This window comes from Eschrichtius robustus, chromosome 12 (assembly GCF_028021215.1).
Source record: "Eschrichtius robustus isolate mEscRob2 chromosome 12, mEscRob2.pri, whole genome shotgun sequence".
Classification (NCBI taxonomy): Eukaryota; Metazoa; Chordata; class Mammalia; order Artiodactyla; family Eschrichtiidae; genus Eschrichtius; species Eschrichtius robustus.
In genome coordinates this window covers 69597908-69617167 of record NC_090835.1, presented here as the reverse complement: position 1 = coordinate 69617167, position 19260 = coordinate 69597908, and the positions used below count along the sequence as shown (strand labels likewise).

The window sequence follows — 19260 nt, the reverse complement described above, 5'->3', positions numbered from 1 at the left end:
GCTTCTTTGCTGTCCAATGACGCAGGGGTAGACGCCTTAATTTTTAAGGTCCTACTAGCCTGAAAAATTCCTGATAGAATTCTAAATGTTTATGAAAGTTATAGGAATGATAGAAAATTCTCCTCAATATATTAACAAGCACTTAAAAATCTTGTCTATAACATGTATTTTAAATTTTTATTATGAAAATTTTCAAACATATACAGAAGTAGAGGGTTTTTTTCCCCCTGTGATACAGTGACTCCCCAGATTTAACAATTTATATATTTTAAAATTGGAGGTTTTTGTCAACTAAATTAAAAGGAAAAACTTCCCAGTTATAGGCAATACCACAAAACTACCATTGTAGAGTTAACTTTGGAGCAGGCTAAATTAAATCAAATCTTGCTTTTGGTAATATTTTCAATTGGAGTCATTTTTTTAACTTTTCATTTTGAAATAATTTTTGACTTATGGAAAAGTTGCAGAACTAGTACAGAGAATTTCCTTATATGCTTCACCCAGCTTCCCCTAATGTTGACATCTTCCTTAACCACAGTACTTTTATCAAAATCAGGAAATTAACATTGATTCAGTGCTATTAACTATTCTACAAATCTTATTTGAATTTCACCAGTTGCCACGCTGATGTCCTTTTTCAAGTCCACCATCAAATTCAGGATCGAACATTGTAATTTAGTTGTCATGTCTCCTTGTCTCCTCCAATCTGTGACAGTTGATCAGTCTTTGTGTTTTTCATGACTTTAACACTTTCGAAGTTAAAGTTAAGTAATTGAAGGCCAATTATTGTAGAATATCCCTCCATTTGGGTTGGTTTGATGTTTTCCCCTGATTAGATTGAGGCTATGCATATTTGGAAAAATACATAAGTGTTGTGCCCGTCTCAGTTCATCATTATCAGGAAGTACATGACATTGATGTCCCATTACTGTTGATGTTAACTTGGGCCACTTGGTTAAGTTGGGGTCTGCCATGTTTCTCCACTGTAAAGTTACTATTTTTCTCTCTCTAATTACTGAGTATCTCATTGGGAAGGAAATACTTGGAAACTATGCAGATAACCTCTTTTACATCACACCTTCACACACTAATTTTAGCATCCATGAATGATTTTTGTATGCAACAGTTATTACTGTGGTATTTGCCTAATGGTGATTTTTCTATGTCCACTGTTTCTTCTACATTTAATTAGAATTCTGCTGTAAGGAAGAGCTGCCTCTTCTCCCCTGTTTATTCAGTTGTTTATTTATATCAGTATTGACCCATGGATATCATTTTATTCTGTAGGTTATTATTCATTACTATTCTTATTTATTTTGTTGCTCAGATTGTCCCAGATTTGGCCATTGGAAACTCCTTCAACTTGGGTCTTTGGTCCTTTCAACATTGTTTCTTGAGCACTTTCTTACTTATGACACGACTAGATGCTTAGGGCTTATTTGGTAATTTTCCTGCCCCTGGTCTGGAATCAGCCATTCCTCCAAGGAGCTGATTCCTTTCACTGGAGAATGGTATTTAGAAATGAAGATCTGGGTGCTAGGTGTACTCATGCTATGGAATGTTATTGCTTTTAGAACCTCTTAACAGAGCTAGAAAATACATATATCTTGACATGCATATATACACATCTATGTGTACTTCTGTATTAGTCTGTATATATATATTAAAAACTATGAGTACATACTGACACTTTCAATTTCAGCCCACCACAGATTTGTTTTAGCCTCCTCTCTTTGCTTCTTTGAAATTGCTTTCTCCAACAGTGAGAAACCTGGCTCTCATTATCCACAGTATATTTATTTATTTGCTCAATCATGGTATATACAGAAAGTAGTTTCAGAATTGCTAACCCATACCCCTGTGAAAAACAAATTTCCTGGGACTTCCCTGGTGGTCCAGTGGGTAAGACTCCATGCTCCCAGTGCAGGGGGCCTGGGTTCGACCCCTGGTCGGGGAACTAGATCCTGCACCCATGCTGCAACTAAGAGTCTGCATGCTGCAACAAAGATCCTGCATGCTGCAACTAAGACCCAGCACAGCCTAAATAAATAAATAAATATTTAAAAAAAATTTTTTTCCTAAGTAGGAAATATCTGAGTGTACTTCCTTTTGTCATTAGCCTATAGCATACATTGAAAATACTGTTTTCCAACTTAGGTTAGTTCTTTCATCCTCATTCCCTTCAGTATGGTTACGTTATTCATTTGTAATACAGTTAAGTTCATTTGTTATGTTTACCTTCCATTGGGGTTCCCCCCACACTCTGGTAGGTTTTAATTATTTATTTGTTTTTTGGGTGTATGAAACATTACCATGATTCTAGATGATACAAAAAGATATACTCAGAAGTGTTATTCCCCCCTCATCCCTACTAACCTGTTCCCATTTCCTCATTATTTCCACTCTGTTCCTTCCTACCTCCTATAGGTAACCAATCTCATTAGTTCCTGGTTTATTATTGTATTTTTTTGCAGAAATGAGCAGATACATGTGTTTTTTATGTCCCCTTTTTGCATGAAGGATAATATACAATGAATAGAATTTTTACTGTATGTGAATAATCCTTTATACAATTTTATTTTTTCTGTTTCTAAATGTATTAAGAAAGGGCAACGACTAATTTTTTTATCTCTCATCTTGTTAGATTGTACTTTCCTGGGAAATTTTAGAGTAAATGGTTTATTCTTACTTTTTCTCCCAAAAGCCCTCTTTGGTTTTCTGGAACAGATCAATTTTATAAAAATTTATTGTATTGTCACTTATCAAGGTTAAGGTGTCCTGCTTTCCCTCTTTGAAACCAGTTGGCTGTGTTTGGGAGGAGGACAGAAGGTTGACTCAAAAGTGGTCTCTGTCAGAAGCCAAGATCACCTTGTTCCTTTTGAAGTCTACTCAGTCTTCACTTTGCTGGTTTGCCTTTTTTTTGTACCATCACCCATATATTATTAGATTCAAAACCAAGTAGAAATCCTAGAACTAAAGCCAGTTCCACAGTGAAAGAAAAACTATAGACAGTGATCATCCATTATGATATGTCATTATAGATACACAAGAGTGACCAAGTTTCTGTCATTTCTGTGTAAAGGTACAGTGAATAGCAGGGGGAGGGGGCACACAGGCTTTGGAAGTGATAGATGTGAATTTCGAATCTTGGAATCACTGCTTGATATTTTTATGACTTTAGACAAGTTACTTAATTACCTTGAGCATACAGCTTTCTCATCTGTAAAATGGGAATAATAATCTTTTACCCCCACAGATTGTTGTGACAGTTAAGGGAAGAAAGGTGCCTAATACATGGTAGACACTTAGTTTCTTTTTTCTATAAATAAATACATTTATTTCTCTAAATAAATTTATTCCTCTAAATAAATGTTTATATCATTTATTTTGCTTCCTTTAAATAGATTTAAGGAAATAAACTTCTCTTTCTCTTATATTCTACAGCCAGTCCATCAGCAAATTATTTTGTCTCTACCAGGGTTGACCTAGAACCCATGATCAGTTTGTCTTCACTAACAGTCTTAAAAATAATTATATATCTTCTTAGTGATGTTACCTAAATCATATTTCTCCAGGATTTTTGCTGGTTTGTTTTCTGAAGAACAGAGTTATGGACTGAATCAAAAGGCTTTTATTGAATTGTGATCTTTTGCGTCCTTTTAATAATTTCTTTGGGGAAGAGAGAATTTACATTAGTTTGACAGAATTTATTCTTTCTCAAAGAAATTGTGATTTTTACTCCATCAGGATCCTAATGCTTGCAAATCAATTTTTAGATTCTGTTCCAGTGTGCTTTATGTCAATTAAGATGACCATCTTGTAATTTTTATTCAGTGTTGTCCTTTTTCCATTAAAAAAAGTCACTGTGTTCTAAGGTACTCTAATTGACATTATCATGATGACTGATACTTTAGTCATCATACTTTAGCTTCATTGCCTGTAGTGGCTACATTGTTACTTTTAAGCTTTGCTTTCTTAGAAAAGCCAATCTGACATAAGGCTCTGAATAGCTACCGGCTCCTCTTCCCCCAGCTCCCATCTCTCACATCTTCTGAGTTAACTTCCGTGCTTGGAGTAGGCACATCAAAATGCTAGCTGTGTGTGACTCTCTTGCCTCACAGTGCTTTCAGCCACATCTGAATGCAAAGAATGCAGACAATCGGGAGTATTTTCAAATGTGAAAATTTCAACAGAGTGATCTGCAGGGATTCAAGTTGTTGGAGTACCTTTCCCTCTCACCTCCTTTCCCTCTGCAAATCCCACTGAAATGAGAGATGGGGAGGGGAGGGGTGGAGAATGATTTCAAAAAAGGAGGAGGAAATCCGTATTGGTGGTGGAAAATAGGAAGACTACAAGAAGTGGATCAGAAATTATGGAGAATTTCTGGAATACGTAAAGTAGATAAAATTGGACTGATGGAAACTAGACTCAGGAAACCCAACCCACAACAGGTGTAGAGAAGACCTCTGCAGAGGTACATACTGTTCTTCTCAACAAGCTTGGGCAGAACTCCAAGCTTAGTCAGCTGGTGCAGGGGAGCCAAGGCAGGCTATGGGGTAATCATCAGGGTTGTTATAAAACAATATGGAACAGCTGGGCTAGTAAGCCTGTAGTGTAGTGGTTCTCAACTTTGGCTGAATTTAGAATTACTTGGGGAGCTTTTAAAATTCTGTTGCCCAGGTCTCAGCCCAGACCAGTTAAATAAGAATAACAAATCTCAAAGGATGGAACTCCAGGCAAAAGTATTTAAAAAACAAAAAACTCCCCAGGTGATTCTAGTTTGCAGCCAAGGATTGAGAATTACTACTCTAGGGCCTGGCTGTGACTTTTGCTCCCAAGCTAAAGCCAATAAGGCCAAATTTCTAAAGTAAAGTAGGGATCTGCCTCAGAAGGCTCCATGTGTTAGGACTTGGACTACAGAATGAGAACATAAGTATCTTTGAGCTTTTAAAACAGATTTGAAGGGGAAAAAAGTGAAAGCAGCTCTGCACAACAGTAAGTAAGCTGAAGTGTTTTGCTCCTGAAGTAAAACTTTTTCCTACATCACCAGTGGAAAAAGGTGTCCCCAGCCTTCCTGTGCACATGATGCTCAGCACGTAGTAAATGCTCAATAAATATCTTTGGGATCTTCACCCAGAGATCTGCATGATCAGCCCACTCCTCTTGCGAAAAGGCATAACATGGAAGTATATCCAACGGCTTAGAAAAACCGTGTCAGGTAACTAAAATCACTTGCTCTTTCTGAATCCTTCCTTTATAAAGCATGACCAAACAATACAGAATCATCAGCAAATACCATGAAACGGAAGCACTGAGGTGGACTGAGAAAAAATAGAAGAGAACTTTCAAAATACTAATTAGTATCTTCAGAGATATTTAACAGGATATTAAATTCATGAGTCAGAAAAATCAGCTTCTCTGAAAAAGAAGATAAGAAAGTATCTGGAAATTAAGAATATGATTATCAAAATTGGAACTCTGAGGAAGGGTTGAAAAGCAAAATGGACAGTCCCAGAATCTTGAATTAGTGATACGAAGGATAGTGAAGAATATCTCAGAACACAGAGGGAAGAAAAAAAAAAAAAACCAAAGAGATGAAAAGCGAAAGAAAACTTAGAAGACTGGGATAATAAATCAAGGATAGACGATATGTATCTAACCAAACGTGTAATGGAAGAAGGTTTCCTAGAGAAAGATAGAAGAATCTTTTTTTTTTAAAGAATTTACCTCTCACACAGTTTTTTTTGTTTTCATTTTTTTTGGCTGCGTTGGGTCTTCGTTGCTGCACCTGGGCTTTCTCTAGTTGCGGCAAGTGGGGGCTACTCTTTGTTGTGGTTCGTGGGCTTCTCATTGGGGTGGCTTCTCTTGTTGTGGAGCATGGCTCTAGGCACACAGGCTTCAGTAGTTGTGGCATGCGGGCTCAGTAGTTGTGGCTGGCGGGCTGTAGAGCACAGGTTCAGTAGCTGTGGCGCACAGGCTTAGTTGCTCCGTGGCACGTGGGATCTTCCCAGACCAATGTCCCGCACATTGGCAGGCGGATTCCTAACCACTGCGCCACCAGGGAAGCCCCAAGATAGAAGAATCTTAAGATTGAAAGGGCCAGTTGATGGTGGCACACAGGAGTAAGGAGTGCTTTTTCACCTATATACATCCTGGTGAAATTTCCCCTTCCTTCCTCCCTCCCTTCCTTCCTATTGAAGTATAATAGACTTAAAATATATTAGTTTCAGGTATACAACATAATGATTCAGTATTTTTATACATTAACAAAATGATCACCATGATAAGTCTAGTTACCATCTGTCACCTTACAAAGTTATTACAGTATTACTGACTATATTCCCTGTGCTGTACATTACATCCCCTGACATTTATTTTCTAACAATATTTGTACCTCTTTATCTCCCTCACCTATTTCACTCATCCCCCTACCCCTCTCTCATCCCTCTGTTTGTTTCTGTATCTGTAACTCTGTTTCTGTTTTGTTAAATTTGTTCATTTGTTTTTTTAGATTTTACATGTAAGTGAAATCATAGGGTATTTGTCTTAGTCTGACTTATTTCACTTAGCATAAATACCCTCTAGGTCCATCTGTGTTTTTGCAAGTGGCAAGGTTTCATTCTTTTTTTTTTATGGCTGAGTAATATTCCATTGTATATATATCTGGTGAAATTTCTTAATTCCATAACTTAAAAGAAAATTTTGAACTCCTCCAGGGAGAAATAAGCTATATGCAAAGGAATGAGAATCAGAATGACATCAGACTTCTTACTTGTGACACTAAATACTAAAAGACAGTGCTTTGAGCATTGTCTGTAACTGTGAATATTTTGAACCTAAATTTCTATCCTCAGCCAAATTATCACTTAAGTATGAGAACAAAATTAACTTTGGAGTATGCAATGCAGACTTGTGCCCTTTTTGAAAAAAAATACTATAGGATATTCTAAAACATCACAAAAAATAAAGCCAAGAAGTGAAGACTCAAGGCATAAGAAACAGTAGTGAGCATAAAAGTAATTTCCATAACATGACAGCTGAATTTGGATCCCTGAAATGGTAGAACTATAATGTTAAAAATAATAATTGTTTAACAGTATGGAACTATGGTAATTAACAAAATGAGGTGCAAATGGGAAATGAAGGGAAATGAAGAGGGGAAGCAAATTGTCTAAGAAGATTTTCTTATTCAAGGAGAGATTATGCTGATTAGTTCACATTGATAAATATGTATATGTGTGTATGTATGTGTGTGTGTATATATATATATACACATATATGTGTGTGTATATATATATACACACATAGTGTTGAATGATTTGTTTAAAATTTAACATTAGGTACTAGTAAGAATAACATGTAGAACTTCCAAACGACCCTGCGTGGAGTGGGGAAGTAAAGGAACGAGGAAAGTTTGATCAATCTAGTAAAGGTAATAAAGGAAGAATAACAAGAAAACATTATGTAGGAAATCGAAAATAAGATTGTAGGAATAAAATCAGTCATGTCAGTGATTACAAAAAATGTGAATGAGATAAAGTCACCTTTTAAAGGCAGAAATTCTCATAAGGTTAACACAGTGATGACAACAAAATCTAGCTATGTGTTCTTTATAAATAAAACGCCAAAGACCAAAATGGTCCAAAAATTGAAAATAGAGGAAAGATTTCATGTATGCCCAGGTTGAAATCTGATAGAGCTATGAGGGTTTCTTGGGTTTTGTTTGTTTTTCACATGCTTTTGAAGTATTTATGAATGTCCTGGCAAATTTTGTCCAGTAAGAGAGAGCAGATTCTTGAAACCATTTTATTATGTATTTTCACGAAAGAATGTAGTATGGTTCTTGGGTCTAAAATGGATAGTGTTTATTCTTTCATATATTTTGGATTTATATAGCTCCTTCTAAAAAGGTATCTTCAAGTCTTTGGGTAGAGTAAAATCTTAGTAGAAAATAATCTTTTTGTTATCAAGAAATTAAGCCAGTGTGGACCGTTTATTTTGGAATAGTATTAAAAAACAAAACTCCGTATCAGTAAAGAATTTAAATAGCTCTTGGCATTTGTTAAAAATAGGAGTACTGACATATTCAAAAGGGAAAATTCCTATAAATGAGTGAAAGTTACTACCATTTTCCTTAATGCCCTGTTTACAGATTAATCATTAAATAAATATTTACTTTCTGGCCCTGAACTGTGTGTTGTACACACAGTTGTACACACTGTGAGGTACAAAATAAGATATTGCCTTTGCCTACTATGAATTTTATTCATACTTTGACAGCTCTCTCTGTGGAGCCATTAAGTGGTTTCTTATACCAAGTTCTAAAATATGTTTAATCTGGTATAATTTACCACTAATTGCAGGAAAATAATCATAGCTAACATTCATTGAGTTCATCTCTGTCTATCCACACATAACACAGTATTTTCACATAGTAGCCACCCTGACATTAAATGAATGCATGCCAAGTATTGGGCTAAAAGCTTTAATTCAATACCTAATTTAATACTCTCAACAATTAGGAGTTAGCTGACATTATTTCCCCTGTTCTATAGATGAAGAAACTGAGCTTCAGATAATTGAAATGACCTTGCCCAAAGCCACAGTTGTTAAGTGACAGAATGGGACTGGAATCCAGTCTGGTGTAAAGAGGAGAGTGGTGAGGATTTGTATTGGTATAGAATTTATTGCTGTGTGTATGCTTCCTGTTTAGACTAAGGCATATAACCATTTGCATAAATGTTATTCTGTTCAAGTAGCCAGGTTCCACACCTGCTCTCAGTTAGCATCTGTCCCCTCAGTGCCATGAGCAGTCTTCCAGTAGTATTTGTTCATCATAGTACAAAATGGTACAGAGGAGGACAGGAGGCAGTTTGGGGGAAATTTGACCACCATGCCTGAGGGGAAGAGTTTCTCTTCTAATCAGTGATTAATATGCCTCTCCTGATTTTAGAAATCCATCTCTGGATTTGCCTTTTCAGGGGGTCATTAAGATCCCACTGTCTCTTGGATGCTTTGCTCTGTTAGGCAGGAGATGCAGGCAGAGAGAAACTCCCTTGGCATGAATTAGGCAGCAGAGAAAACCCTTGCCGAGTGGGAGTAACCTGTCACAACCTGGTTTTCTCTGGCTAAATGACCAGTCTTGTCTAGTCGTAATGCCATTACAACATTCCCATTCAGATCCCCATGACCCAGTAATTGTTTTGGGAATGAGTGCAAAGCTATCAGACACCAACTACTATAATTAGAAAAGGGAAAAACAGACACTTACCAGAGCTAACGTCTTTAGGCTGGAGCGTTTACAGCACTTTTTTTTTTAGGTTATGGAGCCTCTTTCTCAGTTTTGCTTCCTAAAATACAAACTATACAGTTTTCGGGTTCTTGGCATTCCAGTTTTTTTCCTTACTGCAGTGCACTCTTTCCTTTTCCCCCCTATTTTAATCGGAGTACAAATTGCTGTCAGCACATCGAGTTCATGTGCCAGCCACATTCAGAACAGGGTGTTCTGTGCTCTTCAAAACAAAATTGCTCTAGGGCAGTAAGAGAACAATAAGTCAGAGCTCCAGTTTAAGTGATGTTTTGCAGCAGACCCGGCTCACTTGATGTGGTTACACTCGGATTGCGCAGCAAGGCTCGGGTAATTTGGTTCGGTTTGACTTCGTGGGGTTTGGAGGACCTCCCCCCTTTAAGTTACGTAGACTTTAAGTCAAGAGAAAATGTTGTCCCTTTTTAACTTGTGTATTTCTTTCTCTTCCCAAAAAAACCCTAAGTAGAAGCATCCTGTATGTACTTTTATTCTCTTTGGGCACGTCATAGATCATTTACTTCCCGTAAATCATGCTGGTTGGAATTAGCAACAGACCTCCTGAGCCCTAGAGGCCAAGCTCCCAGTGAGTCATGATGGTTATTATTAAATATTTATTAAATGAGTTTTTGCACTAAGCGATACAAGGTCAAAAGCAACCACAGGTCTTCCACAGCCAGAGCTGCCATGGTTTTCTTTGGTAGCAATTATCGAGACAATTAAAAAAAAATTCGATCTATAGGAGCCAGGCATGTCTGCATCTGTCACCATGATGGAGGTCCCTGCTGCAGCAGTCGGCTCCAAGGTGGGGTGGAGTTCTTGTCAGCTGTCTTATAGAACTTGTCACACCAGTGTTCCAATTTTAGAAACCAGTTAATCTAGTGAGAGTGTTTGCTACTTGTAGATGTAAAGAATCAATGGACTGTACTCCCTGAGGCTGTGATACCTCCTCTTGCTCTGACATTCCAGATAATGTCAGTATTAAAAGGTTTTATATATACACGTAAAGACTGCTGTGTGTGTGCACGCACGCATGCGTATCAGTTTATCAATTTAAGATTCTGTGGTACTATAGGTAGTGCTTATTCAGGTTCAACTTAAAAAAGATTTAATAGAAAAAAAAGATTGGTCCCTATATAAGGTAGTAAGTATTTATAAGAGTTATTGCAAATGTTTCCCTATTAGGTGGCCAAAAACATTGGTTCTACCATATATTGTTTCTCATAGAGAGACCGGCTGCAGTGAACTTTTTTTTTTGCTTTCTTAATTATGCCTTCATTATACTTTGACTTGAACTTTTTTTTTTGCTTGCTTGCTTGCTAGACTTATCTTTCCCAACATGTTTATTAGTAGCCAATCTTTTCTTTCCCTAATATGAAGGGTTATCACATGTAAAGAGAACTTCTGAAATTATTTATATAATTGTAATATCAAGTATATGCATCAAGCTGAAAAACCAGCCTAGGAAACTGACACACAGGCAGGAATCCTCCACAGAGTCTCTGGATTTCCTGTTTTGAAAACACATTCAAACTTGATCAACCAAAAACCACAACGAATGTACTGATAGTTTCCTCCCCCACTAAATGTACTCTCCGTCAGGGAGGAAAACACTTCTAACAATAAACTTCACTCAAAAAGATCTGTCAACTAAGTTGTGAGCTACTAGGATAATAAATCTCAATGCTTGAGATACTCTCTAATATGTGGGCCGAAACTCACTTTGCTCAGCAAATCTTTTTTCATGAAAAGTATCATCACGTTAGTCTAAATTAAATTTCTTGGGAAGATTTAAAAATATTTAAGAACACAAATTTTCAAACTCTCAAATTCTTTAGAAACACCAGCTTTTAACTCCAGTAAAAAAATATCTTAAGCCTAGGATTCCTTGCAGAACCTCTCTAGTGTGTATGTATTTGAAAATAATAAAGTTGAATTTATTTTGAAACTATTTCCAATTCAAAAGAACTTTCACTATGCTGCAGGCTAAGCTGTATTTTATCTAGAACATTCCAAAAGTGAGTTAATAGAGAGTCATGTGCATTTATGAGTATGGGACATAGAACAAAATTTCTGTATGCCAGCTCCACCCTGAGAGCCAGTCTAGCTCTTGCCCCTGTTTAGAAGGTCTGACTCGAGAGTCAGGCCTTCTCTAGTTTGGCCCAAGTGTCTTCGACTCCACCCTATGTCTGCAACGGGAACAAATCGGGGTGGTATTAATCCTAGTGACTTAGAAAACGGTAGAGAACTTCAAAGCATAAATGTCCATGTGACATTTCGGCCCCTAGTGTCTATGCCACTGCTGTTTACTCTTCAGGGTTTCTCTCATTTCCTAGGCCTGGGCTAAAGGTAACCTGATCAAATGATTAACTACAGGAATTAGCTTTGAAGCTGGTTTCTGGTCTACATTGAGAGTTATATTACTGGGCCATAGAATCGTAGAATTTTAGAGCTTCAAAGGACCTTTGAGATCAAGTAGTTCAAAAGTAGAGTAAGTTGGAATTGAATTTGTATTTGGAAAATAATTGTCTCCTGGAACGAATGTAACAGAACAAGTGATTTTTAGTCTCTAAAGCAAGTTATTGATCTAAAGTAGATCAACCAGTCTCAGAAAAGAAGCATTTTAGGAATTCCTTACATTTGAATCAAGGCCATTATATTACAGAAGTAGGAATAAAGAATTTTCTTATGAAAGACAAATTATTACATTGCTTGTCGACTGTTGTGCTGTCATACAAGCCATCCATTTTTCTTATTGAGTCAAAGACCTAAATGGAAAGGAATGAATATCCGTAATATTAAACATAGATGGAAAGTTTCAAAGAATTGTTTATCCCAGAAGAAAAAGTCTAAGTAACCAAGGGAAAAATACATATCTGTATGCGTTTTCCTATTTTATATTAACATAAAAGCCCCTTATCTAATGTGAAATTACCCTGGGAATGAGCTGAGTTTGAGTGCAATGAGGAAGTAGGCCCTGAGAAATTGACCTCTTCACTTAACATTTCAGAGGAGGTGGTTGAGTAATTTGATTTGTCGAGTAATAGTAGACTATTGATTCCTTCACATTTTACATTTATTACTGCACTAAGGGATTACAGATATGTTAGTTATTGATGATGTTGCCTTTGGCCTTTTCATTTTTATTCAGACATATTTGTGAATGAGATTAAAACTCTTAAAGAAAAAAAAAAGAGCTTCTATATTCAGTTAACCCTTTAATATCACTGCGGAAATAGCCATTCGGTTGTTTTTCAACTCAAGCATCCGAAGCCAAGATGCAGTTATAAATGTTTAAGCCTTTATATACTTGATACTAAGTTTGTGGCATTTTGATAATTACCTATTAAATAATCTAGTATTTCTTGTCTTGTGTTATAGGTGAGGAAACCTCTGTCATATAGTAGGTTTAAGTTAAACCTGTGTTTCCACTTTATTATCCTCTAAGCTATCTTACTGATGTAGTTATCAGTAATTATAAGTTTAAACTTAAAACAGAAAGAAGTATGATTGCTCTTAAGTTTCCAGACTGGGTGGACTAAGCTTCAACAAGACATACCTATGTCTCTAGATGAAATGAGGAAGGGGAACTACTCATTTATCACATCCCTGAATTAGCCAGTCATGAAGAGCAGCTCTGTTGACTGTCCTTCTCCTCTCCCTCAGTCCACCTGGAAGGCCGCTGTGGTGGAAGGATGTTTGATTGCAGAGATGTGGGGTTCATAGTTGGCGAAGGAGAAGACCACGACATTCCAATCGGAATTGACAAAGCCCTGGAGAAAATGCAGCGTGAGGAACAATGTATTTTGTATCTTGGACCACGGTAAGCAGCATACCAGTTCAGTACACAGTGAAGTTATCTAAAGAACAGGGATACACTTGCTTTTTCAATCAATATTTTCAGTGAAGTTAAGGCCAACAGTGGAAACGATTAATTAAATCAGGCTACAGTTAGTCACGGAGTGAGTTAATGGGCCCTATAACATTACAGACATTTGTAAGCGTATTCACTTGATTGATGTGTGTTCAGGGTAGGACTGACAGGCAGGTTTTGCTTTTCTGTTTGTTTTGCCTGCCATATTGCCAAGACAGGAAGCTGTTGGCCCTTCTCACGTGATTCTCTTGCCCCTTCTCTCCTTTTCTCTAAATTAGGCAGGAGGCAGTAAAATGTGGGGGTTAGAAGTTGAAGAAGCATTTGGATGGTTTATTACCACTTGAATTTGTGCCACCTGTTCTTATACAGACTCCCTGAAAAAAGAGTGTTCTTCCTGGATCTAAAGGCAGTGGAGATGACTCATTTTTGCCTAAATTTTTCCCATCATAAGGATATCCATTAGCACTACCAAGCTTAGAACTATCAGACACTAACAGTCTCTCTTGTGAAAACATGTTTGGTATTATTTTTAGATCTAAAATTATACCATGAATCCAACCCTTCTATCTTGAGAAACGGACCCTTGAGAGAAACCAGGGTGTTTTGATTCTGTTTGTGTGAAAGTGCATCTGCTTATCTCATGTCTTCTCCCTCTCTGGATCCTTGGATTTCAGTCAGTAGGATTTTGAGTTATTGAGAATCTTGATGACCTGGACTTACCAATAGGTAATATTGTGCCTTTTGTACAGTTGCTTGCCTTTGTGTAGCCTCGGTCGTAATCCAGTGGCATATTTACCTTTGCCCTAACACTTGAGCCATAATCGTATTTCTTAAGTGATGTTTTAGTCATGCCACTACCCACTTGAAAATCCTTGCAAAATGCTCTACACCTCGAACCCTTTAGAGCTTTCACTGAGGCACCTTTTATTTAATACCTTCTTTTTCTCTGTCTTATTCCTTTTTCAACTAGTATATTCCCACCTTAGTGTGTTTTATTTACATTTACTATGTATTTGTAGTTCACTTAGGTGAATCTGTTTCTCTCTTTCTATAAGGAACTTTTTAATTCAGGTGGTGCATAGAGAGGCTATCTCTTCCATATCCAAGTAATATCTAACTATTTTTAATCCAGCATTCCAAAGTTACAGTAGTTCTAAACTCATATAAAGAGAGTGGTATTTATGTCCATGTGTTTTCAGATCTAAGTTCCTTGAGGATGAGTTCTCTATACATTGTGAGCATATAATATGAATCGGTTCATTATATTTTAACCTAGCTGACAAGCCAGTTGTGGGAACAGATGTCTCAAGTTTAATGGCAAAGAGAAACAGGAATTATCCTTATATTTATTAATGCAAATAGTTCCTTGCAAGTTTAAATTGTTGTATGATTAGCGATTAAAAAAAAAAACAACATGCAACTTACCAGCTGTGTACTTGACTCTCCTAAGCCTTAGTTTCCCTTTATGTAAAATGGGGATAACGGTATCTACCATACAAAGTCGTGGAGGACTGAATGAGATAATGCATGTAAAGAATGTAGCAAAGTGCCTGACGCAGCCAAACCCTTAGTATGTTAGCTATTATTGCTGTTGTGATGATTATCTCTCTCTTCCATTTTACTCTCAGACCATAAGGAAAGGGAAACCCCGTTTTAACATATGGTAGATTTTTCAGGCATAAAAGTTGTCGACAAGTTTTCATAAATTACTAGATATAAAAGTTTTTTCATATGTTTTATGGAAATAATTTAGCATAGTTAGAAAGGAACATGTTCTTTTCTCTTCAAGATGTTGCTTAGTATGTTGAGGAGTCATTTAAAGTGCAGAGTCTACACCAGGAGACTGTCCACACGGGTGCTGTGTAAGATTATCCATGTATATAGAGAATCCCTGCCCACGGGGCATGCGGTGAGCGTGTGCAGTGAATTTGCTTGTCTTACCAGAGTCCCACTTAATAGATACATTGCATCTGAGTGTGGCTATAAATACGACTGTTGCAAATATGTGTTCTGTGTTACTCTTAGTGTCATCTGTATTTCATGCTCCAGAAACCCCAGGGCATATACCTTCTCTTTCATTCTGATAGACTCCTTGGCAGGGTGTTTTCAGAGTAAGGAATTCATAAAACACTTCCAGAGAAGCCATCTTCTCTCTTCTCATCAGGACAATGTCTTTAATGTTGTTTTAAATACGGTGACTGATTAAGCTCTTTTGTTTTAGGTAAAGTATGGCTAGTTTTAGCTTTTTTCTTTTTTCTTCCTTATCTTCTGTCCTGCACCAACCCCAAACAAAAACATAGGCTGCCAAGATCCAGAGTATCTCAGTTATGCGGCTGTGTGGGTCAAAAACTAAACAACTTTCTGGGACACACAGAGTCTGAATTTAAATCCTCGCTCTACCACTGCCTCTTTGTGTGATTCTCAGGAAGCACTTCTCTCTGAGCCTCAGTTTCTTCATCTGTAAAAAGGAAGCAGTTGGTAAGAGCAGTTGCATACAAGGTGCAAGTGCTTCTTGTATGCACATAAAGGCTTAATGGTCATTAGCAGTCATTATTCGTATCTCTGTTCTCTGCAGGCACCTGTCAGTTTAAGAACATTGATACTGGATTCCTTGTGTTACTGTAATCCAGCTTGTCTTTTGGTTAAGCCTAGAATTCCTCTTGTGGTGTTCTGTCTTTCAGTCAGATGAATTTGTGTGCCCTGGGTCCTTCCTCGCCCAGCCTAATCCAGCATAAATCAGACAACTTTCTGTAAAATAGGAAGTCAGGTTAAATTCTCCCAAAACAGTTCGGTATGAGCTTACGCCTCCCCAGGATTATGTGTTCCACATGTGTCTTCACAGAGTTTCTTCATTTGAACCCAGGAAAGACTGTAGAAATCATATCCTTCCTTAGTCTTCTTTAATCCCGTTGATGATAACCGGAACAATTTGGTGCCTGCCCTCGACCCAAACCCTCACCCTCCTCGCCCCCAGCCACGGAACTCCTATTTTTAAGCGTTGTAAGGCAGCTCTTCTCCTCCTCAGCACTGTTGACATTTGGGGCTGGATATTTCTTGGCTGGGGGAGCTGTCCTGTAAGATGTTCGGTAGTGTCCCTGACCTCTACCCACTAGAAGTCAGAAGCCTCCTAGCTGTGACAAACCCCAAATTTCTAGACATTGCTAGATGTCCCTGGTAGGGATGGGGGATTAACCCCTTTTGAGAGCCACTGGTCTAAGGCAAGTGCCAGAGCATCTGTTGGATTTGTACCTGTTTAGCACAGGGCTCCAAATAGAACATGCTGTCAGTAAACACACGCTCAGTGAGGACTCACCTGCCTACCTGATTCCCAGCAGTTAAGGAATGTTCTTTTATTTACCAGATGGCAGAAACAAAATAGGAGATATATCGGTCTAAGAGCTCAAAGTAGAAAAGTAGCCACCACTTCCTACAGTTGGCCACTGGTAATTATGTCCTCTTTTATTTCTTTGCTGAAGATACCCTTTGCCCTGCTATTAAAAACTACCACACCCCATTCCTACCAGCTCTCACTCCATCTCTGTGCCTCTCTCTGGCTCCAGCTTCCATTTTCTTGTGTAACAGGGGAGGTAAATGAGTAAGCATTTTCTTCCTGAAAAATTCAGGCAGGGAGTAAAGAAGTGGTACAAATAGCAAGAGATGAGTGTTCCCACTCTAGTCCTTTTGCCCCAGAGAAAACTGAGGGTATTAATACATCAACTTGGTTTTGGCCTGGTTTCAAACCATAGCCTGAGAGTTTGAGTTTACTAAGATTTTTGCAGTGCCATTCCATATATTAAAGAGTAGTTTGCTTGAAACAGATGGAGCAGAGTATATTCTGATGAACGTTTTCCTGATATGCTGGGCATTGTTCTACATGCTGGGAAACCACTGAACCAGACAGACAAAGCTCCATCAGAATTTCCATTCTAGTAGATGTGTGCTCCCTCGAATGCCTTGGATGTGTTAAAATTTTAAATGATTCCAAAAAACAAATTTATATATCCCCTGTAATTTTATTCAGTAAGTTTTGGCTAAAAAGTGTAGTGTTTTACAGTGTTATAGCCAGAGAGCTATGAGAATACAGTACAGAGTATTTCTCTTGATGAGGTATTAGAGTTTGCTGGGGCTGTTCTTTTTGATTATACATTTGTTTTCTAGTATGCTTTCTGAAAGTCTTGAAGAAATACTGTGAGGATGTATATCCTTCCTGATGTATGCACCTTTCCCCCATTTATCTGACTGGAAGTGGTACTTTTGGAAGGGGACAGCACTTTAAAGTTAAAAGCTTATTAAAACATACCTCTCCCAAACAGCACTGTTAATGATTATAGTGCCTGTCTTCTCTGGGTCCTGATAAAGCTTCAGGGAAAGCCCTTATAGTCAAATAATGGCTGTTTTATAGAAAGAACTAGATATAAAATCAAGCAGAAAAAGAGACAGTGACATTTAAAATCACATTAAGCAAGCTGTCCCAAGGAGTACAGGTGTTGCATTACATATGAATATGAAGAAGAAAACTAAATGTAGCCTGGTTTCTTAAAAAAAAAACACCGCAGTGATACTTGGCACTATATCTTCTGATCAACATCTGGTTTGTCTTCAGGGCCTTTGATGTGTGTAGTTTGCAAATGATAGCTCTATGCTGATGTGATGCCTCAAAATACTGAAGGGGGTGCCTGGAAATACACCAATTCTTTGAAGTTTTATTTTTTTACTCTCCATTTCAGATATGGTTTTGGGGAGGCAGGGAAGCCTAACTTTGGCATTGAACCTAATGCTGAGCTTATATATGAAGTTACACTTAAGAGCTTCGAAAAGGTGAGAAAATACCAACTTCACTGAAATCATGACAGATTTCTTCTCCATCCACTTCTTGTAAATCAGTATCTTATATCACTAGGTGGTATAGATAGATGGTATTTGTTTGTATATTGTGCTTTTCATGAGCAAGTTTGTCTCCTGTCTCTGACGCTGCTACTAGAGCACAGGACAACTGATACAGCACAGCTGATACACAACCAAGGAGCTCAGTGTTCTTATTTTGTTCCTATGTGTCAGCCTTTTTTTTTTTTTTTTTATTAACTCTTTTGGGTAGAAGCCAAGACTTGTTCCCTTATTTGTTCCTAGCCTTGTTCTTTTTGTACTTTTTTTCCTGGGTTGAGGACAAAAAGGTTCATGTTCTTGCCAAGCAGCTCCTTGGGGGGAGTGGGGTGCAGTTTTCCAGGGCTGGATGGATCATACCCTTCACAGGAGTTGTGAAGAGGCCTTCACTGTGGCTCCAAGTTATTATCCAAAATGCAAGGGCTTCATGGGCCACCAGGCTCTGTGGCAAGGAACACAAGGAACAAACCTGCTAACCCTAGACTTTTTCTTTTCGTACCTGTCCAAGTAGAAAAAAAGAGAGCGTTTGCCTCAGGTCCCAGAAATGGCACGCCTCCTTGAGTGTATTTCCATCTCAAACCCGCCTCTGGAGGCTCCCAGCAGCAGCTTCCCTGGACAAACGTAGAGCATATGCCTGAGCTAGGTACGCTGTCCCATCCAGCTACGTCCTCTGCACCACCAGAGCCCAGCCCTTCCCCGAGAGCCTCAGGAACTGCATCTTGTAGACCTTTTTCATCCCCGCAGTGCTACCTCCATGTTCCATACTTCAAGCTTTGGACTGGAAATGTGACTGTTTTTATGTTATTAGACTCAGAAAGGAAATCATTGTCCTGTAGGCCTCTAACTTTGGGGTCCTTCCCGAACAGTGATGTTCCTAATCATAACACATTCCCCAAAACAAACATATGCTCTTGTCACAACCATTGCTTGTTGTCAGGTAACGTCTTCTGAAGTCCTGCTAGCTCAGTACTGATCCTCTAATGCTGTCTTCATAGCACAAAGTGGTTTTTATATTTAAAGAGGGAGAAAATAATTTTTAGCAGTAAAGTAACCCCCACCCCTTCCCATCACAGCCCAGTGGACCTTGTACACTCAGGAGCCTCCTCACTGTAGTACGCCACAGCGAGCCTGTGCTCGGTCACGGCTGCAAGGGCATATGCCAGGCTGCACTGCTAGCTATATTTGAAACCACGTGATCAAT

General features: G+C 38.1%; 1 protein-coding gene across 2 annotated transcripts in view; it reads left to right on the top strand.

Annotated features, from left to right (window-relative positions):
* FKBP5 (FKBP prolyl isomerase 5) overlaps window positions 1-19260 on the top strand; it is a 99601-nt gene that overhangs the window by 68188 nt on the left and 12153 nt on the right. For both annotated transcript variants that reach the window (XM_068557420.1, XM_068557419.1), the window contains exons 7-8: window positions 12971-13127; window positions 17906-17996. In XM_068557420.1, the coding sequence (XP_068413521.1) occupies window positions 12971-13127; window positions 17906-17996 (248 nt within the window). The remainder of the gene's footprint in view (window positions 1-12970; window positions 13128-17905; window positions 17997-19260) is intronic.